We start from the raw sequence: 18,613 nt of genomic DNA on the forward strand, positions 1-18,613 counted from the left end.
TCAAAGTATTATAACAGGGTGCAGCCAAGAGGGAGGGCTCAAATAGGGATTTGGAACGGGATCCAGAACTCAAGGTGTCCAGGAAACATTAGAAAAATATATATAGGGTGTCCTCCCCGCCCCCACCCCCTGCCATAGGTTTGAGCTGGGGGAAGGGACACATGGAGCAGGACCATGCAGAGCTATTTTGTACGACAGTGGCCCACAGCACCTTGCTGTCTTGTGTAGTTGAAAGTGGCCGCATTGCCCTCTGTCAGTCCATACGTCTCCAGCACCTACAGGTGCTGGGAGCGCTGCACAAAATGCTCCTAGGTGTCTGGACATATCCCACTGCCCACTGCCAGCTGGACCTTATATCCACGTTCTGCCTGACTCTGTGAGGAGTGCAGAGAAAGGCAGGAGTTTCAACACCAACATGCCAGCTCCCCAAAGTGAAGTCCAGTTCTCCATTTCCTAAAAACCTTTTCCACTGTGATGCTCAACACCCTAAGTGTCAGATGTCCCACAGTGCCAGGCTCTTCACCCGACCCTGCTACTTCCTTCTTGCTGGCAACAGCTTTGCAGCTAACCTCTGGCATGGTTATTTAACATGTCTGTAACCTTTAACTGGTTTCATAGATATGTTAAATAGCTGTGGCCATGCTTTGAGCCAAGGGGATGGAAGTGACTTCCACCCAAGATGTAACTAGGGTGCAGCTCCCCCTGATTACAGAGCCTGCATGAGAGTTTGGAGAATATTGGCTCCATGACATGGGGCTACACCTCTCCAGACTTACAATGGCAGCCTAGTAAACCTGGAAAAATACAGGAATGCTGGCAGGTATAACTGACTGTAGGAGGAGTCGGAAATCGGGCTGCAGAGGAAGATTGGCACAGGGATTTAAATCCAGATGCGGCAGCCATGTGGGGAGAGAACCACGCAGCTTTGGCAGAGTGGGGACCACATAGCTTTGGGGTGCTCCCTTTTGTCACGTGGTTTAGGAAGCAGGAGAGACTGCCTGGAAGAAAAGGGGTGAAAGGACTCTTGCTGGTGGGCCATGAGAAGGTGCCACATGGCTTTGGACTAACTGGAGATCCTGGTGGTGACACAGCTGATGGTGCTGGGAGCCCGAATCACAGACCTCTGCTTCTTTTCCTGAGATACAGTGCCCCGGACTGGGCAGAAGGAGAAGGAAGGACTATGTGCGTCTGTGGGTATCCTAAAAAGACTTTAATATTTTAATGAAGACATTAAGTCACTACTCTAAGTCTGTATAGCTTTAAACAAATATTCCCTTTCCTTTTCACAAATCTCTCGCATTAAGAGATGTCTCTCCTCTGGCGGTGGGCATAGCAAACCTAGTGGGGAGCCCTTTCAATAATAGTATATTGTACACCCCTCCCTGGGTCTGTTCTGTAACAGTATTGGTGTTGGCTGTTTGCCCTTTTTCATCAAAAACACTAACTTAGAGTACAGAAGGAACGAAACTCAAGAAGGAGGTTTGTGCCCTGGCCAGGTGGCTCAGTTGGTTGGAGTGTTGTCCCATACACCAAAAGTTTGTGGGTTCGATTCCTGGTCAGGGCACATACCTGGGTTGTAGGTTTGAATCCTGGTCCAGGCACTATGGGAGGCAACTGATTGATGTCTTTCTCTCTCTCCCTTCTTCTCTCTCTAAAATTAATAAACATATCCTCAGTTGAGGATTGAAAGAAAGAGATAGTTTTGAGGAGTATATGTCAATCAGACTAGTATTATCAAAGCAAAGGGTCTCTGTGGGGAAACAATGGGGACACAGTAAGGTAAAATGAGGCCACTAGATGGGAAGAAGTCTTGAGGTCCCAAAGAGTGCAGAGGTGATATAGTAGAGCCTATTAAGGTGACAGAAGAAGATCAATGCATTTTATCATTAGTAACAATAGACACTAACAATATTACAAGTCATAGCACCATCAATTAAAATTATTCAGAAAGAAGTTAGGAGGAAAATGTGATAATTTGGAGGGTGAGGAGGAGGTCCTATAATATGGACAATGGCAATGTCAAGCTGAAAAGCATCAGACAAATAATGGGGATTAGAGACTGCACAAGGGCAGGAAGGACGAGGATCAGTAAAAAGGGATACAAGGAAACTGAGTTAACTGACGGAGTCTCCCCAAACTAAATCTAAACAACAGTCAATCTACAGAAAGTTGCTTGATGGTGTTCTCAGTACACATTAAAAACCAAAATAGTACCTATTATTACAGATTTTAGAAACCTATTCTAACTCCCAATTAAGGAGTAGAATAAATTAAATAAACACATTATTCCCCCTATGACGCAGGACTTAGAGGATGTAAAACAACAACAAAAAACGCCCCACACTTCCTGAAAACTTGACTCAGGGCTAAAACCCTTTGTGACTTTAGTCTGGTTTTATGCTAGCAGGTCAGTACTTTTAACAATGACTCTCTCAAGATGACTTTATTTAAAAGGCCCCGTGTTAATTATTAATTGCTCACCCAGGGCCCATAGGGGATTTAAGACACTTTTGCTTTCTTTATTCACCAGCCAGAACCCTGCCTATTAAGGCTAATCCAATTGAATTGGAAATACCTTCTCGTCTCACTTAATTTAATCTGTTTTAAGGGTTTAGAAAAATATTTACACTCAGAGAAAAGAAACCCAACAATATTTAGAAGTAATCTTTATTTTGGAGCATTGGAATGTGTCAAACTAGACAGATTTTGTGTCCATTAAACAACTGTGGTTTTAATTTTTTTCTAAAGCAAGACACTAAACTAAACCTGAGGGGGCAACCTATTTGTTTCTTTAAATCTGCCAAGGAATCAAGATACATTCTTACATTCCCTCCCTCGGGCTGGGAGGGTGCGGACTCCTTCCTGTCTAAACGATACATTCTCTGATCTAACCTTTTGCTCTGAGCTCCTGTTAAGGAGAGCTCCTGCAATTAGCTTCTCTGAGAAACTTCGGTACTTTTTACGTTCCTTGTGGACCACAGTGGTCTTATCAGAGCAGCAATGAAGGCTGGCACATCAGGTGGAAATATATTTCAAGGAAAGACTATCAAGAGTCTTTGAAGATGCAGGTTATTGGAAACTGTGCCCACTGTTCTAATCTTAGCATAAATTAAATTTAGTTGTATTAATTAGCAGGTTTTAATGTTTGCTATCTTAAACAATGTTTTAAAACCATGGGGATTTGATTCAAATGAGTTCTTGGGCTCCCTGAGACGTGACCAAAGAAGGAAAAACAAGTGCCCCCAAGGACCTGAAAAGCACAGGCCTGTAACAACCTCATTAGTGAGCTCGGAGGCCGTCCACCAGTTCTCCTCCGGCAACCCCCGTGTTTCCTCCAAGGGTCATCACCCCAAAGCTCGGCCTCTTTCACGTAATTCACACATTTGACACAAATCGGGGGAAATCACCTGTAAGGTTTAGAGCTTGGTTGAAGTAAAAAAAAAAAAGAAAGAAAAAGAAAAACCCTAAACACTTGTTTATTTAAAAGGGCATGTTTTAATAAAGGCTCTGTGGGAACTGCTAACATGTGCTATACATACCTAATGCTAGAAATTCTTTAAAACTCCAGAGTCCTAATTATAAAGAAAATTAAAAAAAAAATTTAAATCCCAATTTAAAATGTGTAACTTAATGTTTTAAAATTTAAATTAAAAAATGTAAAGCATAAATTTAAAAAATGAAAATTACAAATAATGATATTTAATCTAGATTTTTTTCCCTCACTGGGAATTTAGGCAGCATAGACAAAACCTCATGACTGCTTTGGAATAAGGTAGACTGTCACTTTTCTAACAAAGAAATGGGCTTAATCTAATAGGAATTTTCCTCTGGTCCCTCCTCAAGGCCCTGGGGACCATGTGCCTGCAGTTTCTGGGAGTGGCCTCTGGAGAGCAGTGTCCTTTTTAGTTTGCACCTTGAACCTCAAAGGAGATTTTCTAAGTAAAAGCTGCCAAAGACTCAAAGAATCACCCATTTCAATAAGCCGAGTAGTGTTCTCAACTCCTCAGCAGCCCTGTGGCTTAGAGCGACTGACTTAACTTCTCTGAGCCTCCGTGTCCTCCTCCACATAAGGAGAGATCAATTCTAAACTTCGAAGGCAGTTTCAAGGATTAGATATGGTCCATATGCACTGTGTAGAAACTTTCAAATGATATCTCGCCAAGCCTCCCAACCACCCTAAAACTCTGTCGTTAGAGGTAAGAAAACTGAAGTTCAGAAAAATCGGGAGCATAGACCAAGTCCCACAGCAGTCCAGTAGAGAGAGAAGCTGGGATTTACCTTTTTAACACATAATGCAAGTAAAGTGCCTAGAAAATTGCCCTGTGGATATTAAATATTAGTAATTTTAAAGCATTTTAATTAGTGCTATTGATTATTAAATTTTTATAGCTAGTATACCTGAAAGACATTAAAATTTTAAAATATTTCTATGATGACTTAAAACAGATATAAAAATCAATTATGACACAGTTGTTCAGATATCTTAATTTCCCCCCAATGAATATTTGAACAGAGAATGCAAGGCCAAAGGGAAGATTTGTAATAGAAGTTACCATCAATTAAATGTGAGAAATGCTATATATTTTATTCTTCTCCCGAATTATGTTTATTCACAAGAAACATTAGCACATAAAATCCTCTGAGATGTCTCACAGTAAAGAAAACGATTAATCTAGTTTAACCCAAAGTTTTCAAATGTATTTGACAAAGAAATTCTTTCTTCATGTAACATTTATGATCATCCCATGAAATCAGTATTCTATGGAAAGCATTTGGGAAAAAACAATCTATCAAAATTCCTCTTCCAACCCAAACATGTAATGTTTTGGTGGGTTTTTTTGTTTGTTTGTTTTGTTTTTTCTGTTTACTCCACTCCCTGCTGTGGATGTACTGTTAAATGTCAGGGCTGACAATAAAATCTTTCTGACATTTACCTGCTAAACCTAAATTTTTCTTAGGCTTTTCTCACAATACATTTTTTAATACTTCTCCCCATAACTGCAGTCACAGTTAAAATACTAACCCTTTCCCAAAACTGCTGCTCATAGCAATACTTAGATCTCCTTGTAAGCCTTATCTTGGGCACCATTCCTTGGCTTCTCAGGTCATTGACTCTAATTTAAACTTTTTAATTTTTCAAGAGCTTATGACTCCACAATTAAATGTAACTTCCTCAATGTCTGGAACCATGCATCCCTCCCTAAAAGTGCATGGACACGGTGCACTGCTCATTCATTCATTAATTTATTCATTAAACAGACATGCATTGAGCAGATCCCATGTGCCAGGCACTGTTCTAAGTGCTGGGTTATACCAGCACCCTAGCAAGGTTACCAGTACTCTAGGGGAACTTTTATTGTACTGAAGCAGACAGATAACTCAGCCTTCAAGTAAGTATATAATGTAATGTCAGATAAGAGTAAGTGGCACGAAGCAATAAGGGCATGTGAAAGAGTGATTGATAAGAGGTTACCTTGGAAAGGACTCTCCAAAGAGGAAATATTTAAGCTGGAATCTGAATAACAGGAAAGAACTAGTCATGTCATGAGAAGGTCAGAAAGAAGAATGTTCTAGATCAGAGCACAGAGCCAGGGCAAAGGGTAGAGGCTGGCTGAATTCACTGAGAGGAAAAACAAGGTGGCCAGTGTGGCTAGAGCATGCATAGTGAATCAGAGGAATCATTATGATATCAACTTAGAGTGGTGGGTATGAGCCAGACTGCAGTAAATAGTTTGGACTTTATTTTAGATGCTATAGAAGCCATAGAGTGTTCAAGATGGGAATGACCTCTGCATGTTTTCATCACATTGCAAGCTCACTCTAACTGCAGGTAAAGAATAAAATCTGGTGGGCAGAAGGAAGAATCAGGGAGACCCATAAGAGACTGTTCTAGTTGTCAAGGCAAGATATAATGGTGCTTTAGACAAGGGTGGTTGCAGTAGAGCAAAGGAATTGGACAAATTCTGGATGTGCTTTTTGGCAAAAGAGACCAGTTTGCTGGCTTGAGCAAACTGGTAGATGGTGTTATTTGCTAGATGGGGATATCTGGGAGAGGGATGACCCTGGGAGGAGGGGAGATGGAGGATGAGAGGGTCTATGGCACATCCAAGGATATGTGTCAGCTTTATCTTATTCTGAAGTTCATGGGAAAGGGCAGGGCTGGATACATACATTTGGGAGTCACTGGCACAAAAATAGTATTAAAATCATGAGGCCACATGATATAATCTAGGTAGAGAATGTAACCCCAAGGTACTTCAAAATTTGCAAGTGGTACAGGAGAGGAGAGAGAGAGGGAGGGAGGGAGTGGGCAGAGACAGAGAGAGACAGAGAGAGGGAGAGCAAAATGGTGGGCAGAAGCCCAGGAGTATGTGGCGTGGAGAAGTCCTAGAGAATGGAGTACGGCTGCAGTGAGGGAAAGGTCAGCTGAGTCAAATGCCAGGGATTCAGATGGGGACAGAAGAGGAATCACAGGGCTGGTCAACATGGAGGCAATAAGGGCAGGTGCCGTGGAGTGGTGATGAAAGGTGGGAGGAGTGGATTGGAGCAAGAATGAGAGATAAGGACTGGTAAACATTCCAAGTAGACACACTTTTCAAAAAGCTTTGTCCTGAAGAGAAGTGGGCCAGGAGTGAGAAGGGACATGAAGTCAAGAGAGTGCTCCCCCAACCCCAAGAAGGGAGATACTGTATAGAGTCAAAAGCCAAGACTAATGATGTAGAAAAGAGAGGAACTAATTGAACACATAAATCTTTAATTGTTGAAAATTGAAGATGCGTTGCATTTATATTAGACTGGATAGGAGGTCATTTTCTGACATATGAGTTGTAATTATGACAGTTTCCAGGAAGTAAAACTGGGTAGTAATAATAATAACAATGTTAACTAATATGTGGTGCTTATGATGTGCCAGGCATTGTTTTATGTGCTTTACGTACATATGTATTACATACATGTAAATATGTATTTGTTGCTGCATCCCTCCAAGTAACAATAATTGTTCTTGCATCACACTTGATTGGGAACCGAGATACAGAGAGGTCAGGTAACTTGTCTGGTATGGCGCAGGCGGCAGAACCAGGATTCCTGCTCCATCTGACTCTGAAGCCTTAACTGATAAACTGGTAAAAGGTTTCACATCAGCTGCCATTTCCTCAGTTCATGACACGTTTTATAATTCACCTCCTCTCAGTTACTTCTTTCTCCAAGGGTATAGTTATAGAAAAAGATGAAAAGAAATTGTTTTTAACCCTTTCTCTATTTGGGGCAATCTTATGAGATAGAAGTGGGGCAGGAGAAGAGGAGGGGGAATTGCTGACTACATCAGCCCAGTCGGATGTAGTCAGCAATTCTCTCAAACCTCTTGCTTTTAGAATATTTATAATCATATACTATACATTAAAATACAACTTCTGACAGTATAGTTTTTTCCACAGAAGTGTTCCATCTATATCCAAATTGGATACACACTTATATATTGCCTCAATGGCTACATGGTATTCACTTGATGAGAAATACTATCATTTATTTAATCCTTCAAATATGTATGTGTGTGTATATGCATGTATATAAGAGATCCATGATCTTGGCAGAGAAATTAGAACATACAGTTTGTGAAAAGAATTCCACTCTTTAATTTAATAAATATTACTGAGTCTCCATTTTATGTCATGCAACCATTACAAACCACTCTTTCAAATGCCATTTAAAAGCACAAGGAGAATGCAAAGGGCTATATAGAAAGTATGTGAAAAAATAGTAAAAAACAATTAAATCACACATATACGAGAGCGAGAGAACCAGAGAAGGAGAAATGTAAGCAGTAGTTATTATTTCTAGTTTTATTTTCCTCTGCGTGTCTTTTCCTTATTTTCTATAATGAGTATATATTTCTTCAATACTCATAAAAATGTGATATAAAATATGAAATATTTCTAAATTTTTATTATGCAAAATTGCAAATGTACTAGAAAATAAATATTTGATTGATCAAAAATATATACAATAAACTTCACATTTCCATCACCCAGCTTCAATAGTTATTGACATTTTTAAGAACTTGCCAAGTGCTTATTTTGTATTCATAGAAAACAACATTATGAACAGAAAAACATGTTTATAGACTTCCAGTCAAGGTGCTCGCATATGCAGATAGGGCTAGCCTCTTTGCACAACTACATCAAAATTACAACTAAAATATAGAACAACTATTACTCAGGACTGTCAGAAGCAAAGTTGAATGCAAGTCTGACAACTGCAGAATTAAAGAAACCACAACCGTCCGATTGGTAGGAGGGGCACAGACACGGAACAGACTGGTCCCACACTGATGTGTGGTGGCTAAACATTCAGATGGGATATCATGGGAGCAGGGAGTCCAAGTCCTACACCAGGCCCCACAGCGCAGGGTTCTAGTGCCAGGAAGTTAAGTCCTCACAACCTCTGGTTTCAAAAACTAGCTGGGGTTGAGACAGTGATAGAGACTGCTGGAGCCCCAAGCAGTTCCTCTTAAAGAACCCACACATGGACTCACCCTACTCAGACTCACTCCCTCTGAGCTCCACCTCTGGGGTGGCAGCCTGAAAGGCACCAGTGACACATGGGGAGAAACCAAAGTGTCAGACTTGATCAAGGTAAGCAGAGACCATCATCCATATTCTTTTCTCTTCTTTTTTAAAAAGATTCTATTTATTTTGAGATAGAGGGGAAAGGTGGGAGAAAGAAAGGGAGAGAAACATCAATGTGTGGCTGCCTCTTGCACACCCCAAAAGTGGGGACCTGGCCTGCAGCCCAGGCATGTGCCCTGACTGGAAATTGAACTGGCGACCCTTTGGTTCACAGGCTGGTGCTCAATCCACTGAGCCACACCAGCCAGGGCCATTGTCCGTTTTCTAAAACCTCCCCCAACAGAGCCAAAGAGCCAGCAAGCTGGTGCCATATTTGAGATTCTATCAACCTGGCTGCCACTATTTGATCTGCCCAGATCTGCTCAAATCTCTGGAGATCCCCAGAGATTCTGCCCCACCCAGTTTATAGGTCCGCACAAGCTGCTTTTCCATATGAATGGCTGGTCTTGGCTCACTGGTTCACAACTTCCTAAATACTCTCAAACAAGCAACAGCTGGCTTCAGTGAACCCCCAAGCCCACCACTAGCAGCAGCCAGCCTAGATTCACAGCTTGGCCCTGACTGGGAAATGCAAGCCCAGCACAAGTAGCAGCCATCTTAGATCACTTTATAGCTCAGGCAGGGTGGACCCACCCAAAACACAGGTGGGGGCTGACCTTCGCCTGCACCACCTGGGAAACCCCAGGGCCAGTGCACGCAGTGGACAGCCACAAACCATGTTGGAGTACCACCAACCAGACCCTGCACAGCTGATCCTCCATGGAGGGCGGAGGTTTGTAGTAAGTGGTCTGGAAAATCAGGACAACTGTAATAACATAATCAATAATATGGAATACTAAGATATGGAGTCAAAGCAGTCCTACCTACTGTATTTTGCCACGTATAATGCACCTTCTTTCGCCCACTATATGTGTACTATACATGGTTATAACGAATCTGTGCCATGGGCATAATAATCACGTGTATAATGCGCACAAAAGTGTGAGTGCACATTGTACATGGAATACATAGAAACAAAGACAGGGGGCTGCCAAAATGAGAAGAAAAAGAAACATGGCCTGCATGAAAGAACAGATCAAAACTCCAGAAAAAGAGCTAAATGAAATGGAGATAAGCAATCTATCAGATACAAAGTTCAAAAAACTGGTTATGAGGATGCTCAGAGAAATTGGTGAAGACCTCAGAAGCATAAAAATGATCCAATCAGAAATGAAGGCTGCACTAATTGAAATAAAGAACCATGTACAACAGTAGAGTGGACGCAGCTGAGAATCAAATCAATGATTTGGAACATACGGAAGCACAAAACAACCAATCAGAACAAGAAGAAAAAAGAATCCCAAAACACAAGTATAGTGTACACCTCTAGGACAACTTCAGGAGGTCCAACATTCCCATCATAGGGGTGCCAGAAGGAGAATAGAAAGAACAAAAATTTGGAAATCTATTTGAAAAAATAATGAAAGAAAACTTCCCTAATTTGGTGAAGGAAATGGACATACAAGTTCAGGAAGCACAGAGGATCCCAAACAGGATGAATGCAAATAGGCCCATTCTTGCAAGACACATCATAATGAAAATGCCAAAGTTTAAAGATAAAGTAAGGATCTTAAAAACGGCAAGAGAAAAGCAGTTAGTTTCAGTCAGGGGAGTTCCCATGAGACTGTCAGCTGATTTCTCAAAAGGAACTTTGCAGGCTAGAAGAAACTGGCAAGACATATTCAAAGTCATTAAAAGCAGGGACCTACAGGCAAGACTGCTCTACCCAGCAAAGCTACCACTTAGAATGGAAGGACAGATAAAGAGATTCCCAAAATACAAAAAAAAAAAAAAATAAAGAAGATCATCATCACCAAACCATTATTATATGAAACGTTAAAGGTACTTATTTAAGAAAAAGAAAATCAAAACTATGAACAATAAAATGGCAAAAATACATATCTATAAAAAGTTGAATTTAAAAAACAAGCTGGCTACCAATTCTCGGCCTTTTGGCTAAGGTCAAGTATAGTATCTGTTCTTATCAGTTTAAAAAACACGCGAAGCAAACAAGAAGAACAGAGACAGAATCATGGATACAAGAGTGTTTTGATGGTTGCTAGATGGGAGGAGAGTGTGGAAGAATGGGTGAGGAGGTGAGGGGATCAAGAAGTACAAATGAGTAGTTTAATTCTCACTGTGAAGAAAACTTCAGTGCACTACCCTTTGAAGAAGTTCTCAAGTAGTTTCTGAGGCCTGCTAACTTGGTTACCAACTTTGCCATCCAATTCACCCCTTCTCTCTAGGAGCTATTTGAAGGCATTATTATCTTTGGGAAAAGAAAGAACTAAAATAATGGAAGTGGTGAATTAGGAACTGGGAAGCTATAGTACAGAACAGGGGAAATAGTGAGCTCTCACCAGTGAAGTGTGGTCAAGAAGACAGACCAGGGGCAAGCTGGCAACAGGCTGGAAGGTCACTTTCATTTACAGAGGTCAAGGAAGCAGAGCCAGTAGAACACTATCAGACTGTCACCTGGTTGTACCTACCCAAACTGTTGTCACTGCTTGTGGGCCAGGAAGCAATTCTATCCCTCAGTTTCTTCTTCTTACAGGAGTTGTCTGACTTCTCAGAAAGGCCAACCTCTTCCTTCCTAATTTCTCGAACAAGCTGCATGCGGCATCTTATAAAATCCTGAAAGGAAATCTTCCCATTTTCATCTGCGCCCAGTTGGTTCATGATCTCAGCCACAGACTCTTCCATATTCAGTTGGCGACAGACCATCAATAAGTCATTCCTACAGAAGGGGTTGAACAGAAGAGAAGTTGTTTAGGAGAGACATATGAACTAAAGAAAGTGGTTAATGAAAAAAAGAGTTTGTAGACTCTAGTAAACCTAGTTCCAACCTTCTCATTGCTTTTAGAAAAGTGGTAAGTGTGCAAAATGACCTGTTTCATTAGTTATTCTAGACAAGAATGCCATTATTATTTGGAAGAGTGAGGCAACTTTAAGTCCTTTGTTCCTTTTTTTCTTCCTCTTTCCACGCCCTTTCCTCCTTTTCTATCTTTTGAAATCGAGGGAGCACCTGTGGAGTGTAGCTCTGTAATCTCACTGTAAGATAGAGTTTCAAACATAGAAAAGACATTGTTTCTACTCTTGGCAGAGTTTTAAATCTAGTCAAGTTGTAAAAGAACAGCAAAGATTTTAATGAGCTCAGTTTTCAGCTTTCTGGGCCAATCAGCTAATTTTAATGCTTCTTTAAAATGTTATTTAATCTTGGTTTTCATGATTGTGCTTGCCTACCTCTGATTTTTCCTGAGTTCCTTTGAATATCTGTCACGTTACGCTCCTATCAGCAATTAGCAAGCCCTAAGGCTGGGAGCAGGGATCAAACCCCAGCTGTCTTGCAGGACTGAGACATAAGGTATATGTGAAGTACATGGATCAAAGAGGGATCCGTGAAGCCTGTGCTTTGACTAAGAAGTGTATACAGCCTATAGGTTCTCAAATTAAAAAATAAACAAATAAAAAGAATGAAAAAAGGAACAACAAGAACAACACCATGCCGGCCAAGAACATATACCTGGATGACACCACTGGAACCCTGGAATGTTCCGACACACTCAAGTTTTGTGTCCTCAACCTGGCCCCAAGCTCCTGAAGCCAGTGTGGGCCATGTGTCGATCTCCCTTAAAATCTGCACAGCACCCATTTCACCACCCTGCACAGAGCAGACCTCATCGTGCTGGTTTGATGGATTGATTCATAAATTCTCAGAAGTTAAAAACGATCCCCCTTTTGAAGGGAGCCCCTACTCTGACACTTTTCTACACATACCTCTTGCTTTATTTTCCCACAGAAGGCAGCACATGGATGCTCAGTAAGTATGAATGACCGATGGACACCATAAAAACAACCCGGTAGCCTGAGGACAGAGCGGTATGTTTCTTTTCCCTAGGCTAGGAACATTTCTTAGAGAAAGAGATACCAAGCTGCAGTTGTCCAAAACTAAGACAGTACAATGGAGAACTATACTAGTAGCAATAACATCATCACAAAGGCACTTGCCTTAAAAACAAACTCAACAAACACACTTTTTTTTGTCCTCACCCAAGGATAGGCTAATTGATTTTAGAGAGAAGACAGAGAGGGAGAGGGAGAGAAACATCGACTGGTTGCCTCTTGCACATGTCCTACTGGGACCGAACCCACAACCCAGAAATGTGCCCTGACTGGGAACCAAACCTGCCCTTTGGTTTACCAGGCAATGCTCCAAACAACTAACTGAGCCACCCTGGTCAGGGCTGTATATTATTTCCGAAAATATATTCATTCATTTTAGAAAATGTAGATAAATAAAAAGAAGAAAATACAAATTACATGCAATTCTCCCTACCAGCAACAACCACAGTGAACCTTTTGGTTAATTTCACAAAATTTTGGTAAACATTTTTTTCCTCTAAATTCTTTCTAAATAATTTTTTCTTTCATTATTGCTACAACTTTTATAAAATGTCTTATATTTATTCATATTCATATATGTATATATGAGTATAAATACATACTTATATATGTATATATATGAGTATGTATATATGAGTATGAATATGTATACATATTCATGTATGTATATACATCTTCAGAGTATTTCAACATGAGGCAAGAAAGAAATGGATTTAAGTTCATAGCAGAGGAACTGGCCAAGTCAGGTAATATTTAGTGCTGTAAAGAACACAAATCAGCAGGCAGCAAAATTAAAATATGGCTAATAATCAATCTTTTAGCTCAAAACTACATGGTTTCACAATGCACAGCTATTATTTTCTATATATAAAAGCCTTTTTGTTTTGTGGCTATTCTTCTTCCTTCAACTTGTAAAGAATTGAGTAGAAAGAGAAAATTCAATGAAGCTGTTTATCATTTAGGGAAATTCACAGCCTAACATCAGGGATAGATAGCGGGAAAGATGGGCTTGGTTCTGTCAGGCTCAGAGGCAGAGAAAAGCATTATTCTTCCCAATAATGATACTAAATTACAAATCCAGTTGGGATGGGGGCTGTGCACAAGCAATCATTACTTTGAGTAAGAGGTTAGATGATTCTATTCACAATTCTCAACTAGCATACACCTATGAACCTGGTAGTTATGCCAGCAATAGTTGCTTATGGAAGAACTCAAAAAAAGGTCTAAAAGTTCATTTTGCTCCTAAGTGTTCGAGTCATACAAAGACATAATTTAGAAGACTCTAATTTCAGTTTCATAAGTATTCAAAGTGTAGAAAGTTGATCAGTGGACATTTGGTCCTGTCCAAAGTATCCACGGAGACATGGTTCACACTGAAAGGTCCCTGAAGTGTGAAAAGATAAACAGCAGAACCATGGACAAGTTATCACCCAGGTTCTTGGTGGTCACACTCAAATGTGGCCACCAACCTCACAACAATACCAACAGAATCAAATCTGTATCATTGAAACTATTCACAGATAGAATTAATAGAAAGCCAATAATCAGGTCAATATATACTCAAGAGCAATTGCTCATTGACTTCAGAGTAACCCTGCTAAACTTCGTGATGCAGAAGACAAGAATCAATGTGAAACCCATAATTCCCCATGAATTACAGACAAAGAAAAGGTCCATACAATTTGAACAAGGTTCAGTGTTTGCATTCTGTAATGAATTAAAGACAAAATGTCTCCACAGTCCTTTTGGAACAGGAGCAAATATCAAGGACCTTTCAGCATGAGCCAAATGTCTCTGTGGACATTTTGGACAAGACCAAATGGCAGAGATACATTTCTTTCTTTCTCTTCAGCACTGAACACTACTGCTTTTTCTTGAAACCCCTTCCTACCTAACAGCCCTGTCTTCGGGTTTTCCCCCAATTCCATGTGACTACACCTTCAAAATTCTTGTCCTTAACTACTCGTGTTACCCAAGGCCTTGCCCTTTGCTCTCTGTTTCTTCACTTTATAGACTTTCTATAGGTAATTAATCTAAATTGATGGCCTCATGTGTCACTATGCATGGTCAACTCCTAAATCTCTGTCTCCGACTAAGTAGCAACCCATTTTCTACCGAAGAGCTTACTTCAGTGTTATGCATTTACATTGAACTCAGAGTTCTGAACTGAATTCATCTTCTTGTACTGTTACTCAAGTTTACTCCCCCTATGTACATAAATTACACCATCGGGTCACCTGAGTCAGAAATCTAGAAATTATCTGTTTCTTTCTCCTTTATTCTCTCACACAATCAGTCACCAAGAATTAGAGACTTTGTTGTCTACATAGCTCTCATATTCATTCTATCTTGACCACACTTACCATCTTCATCAATTTTCATTTGGTTTTCTACAACGGTCTCCTATTAGGTCTACCTATTTCCCACCAGCAGCCAACAAGTTACTTTTCCCTCCTAATTTTTCATTTGATCCCCCCAAGATGTTCAGCTTCATAGTCATGTTTCTCGTTTCATAGCCGAGGCCCATTGCAATACGGCCGAGGCCTATCTCCGTAGCCTCGCCCTCCTGCTGACACAGGCGACCTGCACACATTCTGACCACACCGAATTTCTTGTGGTTTCCATAAGAGACTTTGCTGTCTTACATGCCTATACTTTGTACATGTTTGTCCTTCTACTTCGACATCCTTCCTTCCTTTTTCTCAAACTCTAGCCTATTCTCTATAATTCACTTGAACAGCACCTCCTTCAGAAATCTTTTCTAAATATTTCAGTTAATCTTGAGTCTAACTTGATGTCCCTTCTCTATGTTACTGAGGCCACTGGTGCTTGCTTTAGTCACTTTTCCTACTTCACAATCAATCAATAAATTATTGATTTATTTTCTCTCTCTTCTATGAGACCAGAAGTTGGTAACTGAAGCCTACAGCCAAATCCAGACCCTGGACTGTTTTTGGTGAATCAAGTTTACTTGAACACAGGCATATCTATTTGTCTGTGTGTTGTCTATGGCTACTTTTTCACTATACCTGCTGAGTCTCATAGTCGTGACAGAGACTTTATGGCTCTTTGTAGAAAAAGGCTGTAAACTCCCATACTAGACTGTAAATTCCTAGAGAACAGGGCTCATTTGTTGTTCATGTTTTAATCCATAACACCTGACATATAATAGGTGCTAAATAGACAAGTAGGTAAATAAAACGTTAGATTTGAGGCAAAAGAAGTGTTGAGAGAACTTAAATAATGAGAACCTTCAATCCCAGTTCTCTTTTGCTGCATGCACATTTCAATTTACAATCACAAATTAAAACGAAAAAGGTTGATGTCACTAGGCTTTAAAATATCTTCTAGTATATATGCTGGACTCCGTATCCTTCAAGCCAGTAACCTAAACTTTCCATGCTAGTGGTACTCAGCTCTGCAAGCACATCATAATCACGTGCTGTGATTAAAACACATTGATTATATCCTAAGAACCCTAAAACACCAATCCAAAAGAACCTATGCACCCCAATGTTCATAGCAGCACAATTTACAATAGCCAAGAGCTGGAAGCAACTTAGGTGCCCGTCGGTAAATGAATGGATCAAAAAATCATGGTATATATACACAATGGAATTCTATGCAGCAGAAAGAAAGAAGGAGCTGCTACCCTTTGGAACAGCATGGATGGAACTGGAAAGCATTATGCTGAGTGAAATAAGCCAGGCACTGAAAGACAAATACCATATGATCTCACCTTTAACAGGAAGCTAAACAACAAAACAAACAAGCAAGCAAAATAAAAACAACGACACTGAAATAGAGAACAGGGGGACAGCTACCAGAGGGGAGGGGGGAGGGAATTTCAGGGGAAAAAGGGGGGGGATTTGGAGGAAGGAGTATAAAGGACACATGGAAAACAACTAGGGGGTGGAAATGGGAGGGAGGTGGGGAGAATGGGGGGGATGGGCTGGGATGGGAGTAAAAGACAGAAAACTGTACTTGAAAAATAATTAAATTAAAAAAACACGTTGATTAAAATATACTGATGCTCAAGCCCGTGGTCCTAAGGAATGAAGGCTTCAAGGCAGCTCAAGAATCTTAGGGTCTAAACCAACAAACCAAACACACTAGATTGTGATAATACATGTACCCAAAAGATGAAAAAATATTTTAGAGAAAATCAACTGCAGAAGTGGAGACAAACAGGATTCTGCTAGAATTTATGCTCCATGAGGATGGATAATTTTGTCTTTATTCACTGTTGTAGTCCTAACACCAAGAACAGTACATGGCATATAATGGGAGATCAGTAAGAAGGTTTGAGTTTTTCATTTGCTTTTGATCATTCAGAAGCCCCTGATTTCAAATATCCCATTTAATTGAAATTTTATACATAAAGATGGCAAATTGGCAAATATAGTCTTCAGCTAATCAACAGACAATTTTCTTTAGGGACATAAACATGTTCTATCACTTAAAATGGGGGTTTTGAGTTAAAAAGGAAAAGCAAAGAGACATGATGTCAATAAATGTACCCCAGCAACTTTTAAAAACTCAATTCTTACTTTAAAAAAGGTCAGTTTATAGTCTGTAAAAACATGTGATGAGAAAATGATAAGCCATGGAATAAAGAGAAAATTAACTGGTAACATTATCTAAATGAACAAAATACCACATAGTACGCATCCTACAGAATTTAGTGAAATCATCTGGGATCCTCCCACTATGGTTTTAACATGCTCCCCAGGTCAGCCAAGGTAACGAATATCTGAGACTGGCTCAAAGTTGAGCCTTTGGATTCATTCTCATTCTCCTTCTCTCTCATTTTCTCTGTCTCTCTATCTGTCTGTCTGTCTCTCTCTCACACACACACAATGCCCAACTCTCTTTCTCCCATAAACTATACTACTAGAAATAATGAAGCTTTTGGCATGATGTTCATATCTGAAAGTTGCTTTGGGTTGACATTATCAACCTTTAAAAACACAAAAAAATAGCAAAGACAATACAAAAGTCAAGACTCAAAGAAGGAACACTTTCAAGTCATCTATTTATACTATAAGATTCTTTTTGAAATCTCACGCCTTATGAAATATCAAGATACAAATTTTGCAAAACAAATTTCCAGTTACCAGTTTCCTAAATATTGTCTATGTGGAAACTTATTTTAACTCTTGTGAATTAATATTTACAGTTTTGAATTTGACTGCATAATACAGTAGCCAATATACATAGTGGCTATTTAAGTTTACATTTAAATCAATTCACTTTCTCTGGCTTATTTCACTGGGCATAATGTTCTCCAGGTTCATTCACATGGTCACAAACGGTAAAATTTTCTTCTTCTTCTTCTTTTTTTTTTTTTACAACTGAGTAGTATTCCATTGTGTAAATGTCCCATAGTTGTTTTATCCACTCACGTACTGATAGACACTTGGGCTGCTTCCACATCTTGGCCATTGTACGTAATGCTGCAATGAACACTAGGGGTGCTTATGTTCTTTTAAGTTAGTGTTTTGGGTTCCTTTGGATATATTCACAGAAGTGGGATTTCTGGGTCAAAAGGCAGATTCATTTTAAATTTTTTGAGGTGTCTCCTTACTGCTTTCCACAGTGGCTACATCAGCCTGCATTTCCACTCACAGTGCAAAAGGGTTCCATTTTCTCCACATCCTTGCCAACACTTGTTGTTTGTTGATTAATAATGATAACCTTTCTGACAGGTGTGAGGTGATACCTGATTGTGTTTTTAATTTGCATTTCTCTGATGATTGGTGACGTTGAGTATCTTTTCATATCTCTGTTGGCCATCTGTATGTCCTCTTTGGAGAAGTGTCTATTTGGGTCCCTTGCCCATTTTTTAATTTGGTTGTTTTTTTTTTTTTGGTGTTGAGACCTATAAGTGCTTTATAAATTTTGGATATTAATCTCTTATCAAATATATTGGTAAAAATGTTCTCCCATTCTGTGGGTTGTCTTTTTATTTTGTTGATGATTTCCTTTGCGGTGCAAAAACTTTCTAGTTTGATGTAGTCCCATTTGCTTATTTTTTCTTTGGT

General features: G+C 39.8%; 1 protein-coding gene and 1 pseudogene across 3 annotated transcripts in view; one reads left to right on the forward strand and one right to left on the reverse strand.

Moving 5' to 3' along the window:
* The window catches only part of MCC (MCC regulator of WNT signaling pathway), a 417,242-nt gene that overhangs the window by 325,378 nt on the left and 73,251 nt on the right, over positions 1–18,613 (reverse strand). For all 3 annotated transcript variants that reach the window (XM_037167030.2, XM_037167029.2, XM_037167031.2), the window contains exon 2: positions 11,156–11,403. In XM_037167030.2, the coding sequence (XP_037022925.2) occupies positions 11,156–11,403 (248 nt within the window). The remainder of the gene's footprint in view (positions 1–11,155; positions 11,404–18,613) is intronic.
* On the forward strand, positions 10,603–10,753 carry LOC119065137 (uncharacterized; annotated as a pseudogene).

Source organism: Artibeus jamaicensis, unplaced genomic scaffold (assembly GCF_021234435.1).
Source record: "Artibeus jamaicensis isolate MK-2021 breed Jamaican fruit bat unplaced genomic scaffold, CSHL_Jam_final contig_402, whole genome shotgun sequence".
NCBI classification, from domain to species: Eukaryota; Metazoa; Chordata; class Mammalia; order Chiroptera; family Phyllostomidae; genus Artibeus; species Artibeus jamaicensis.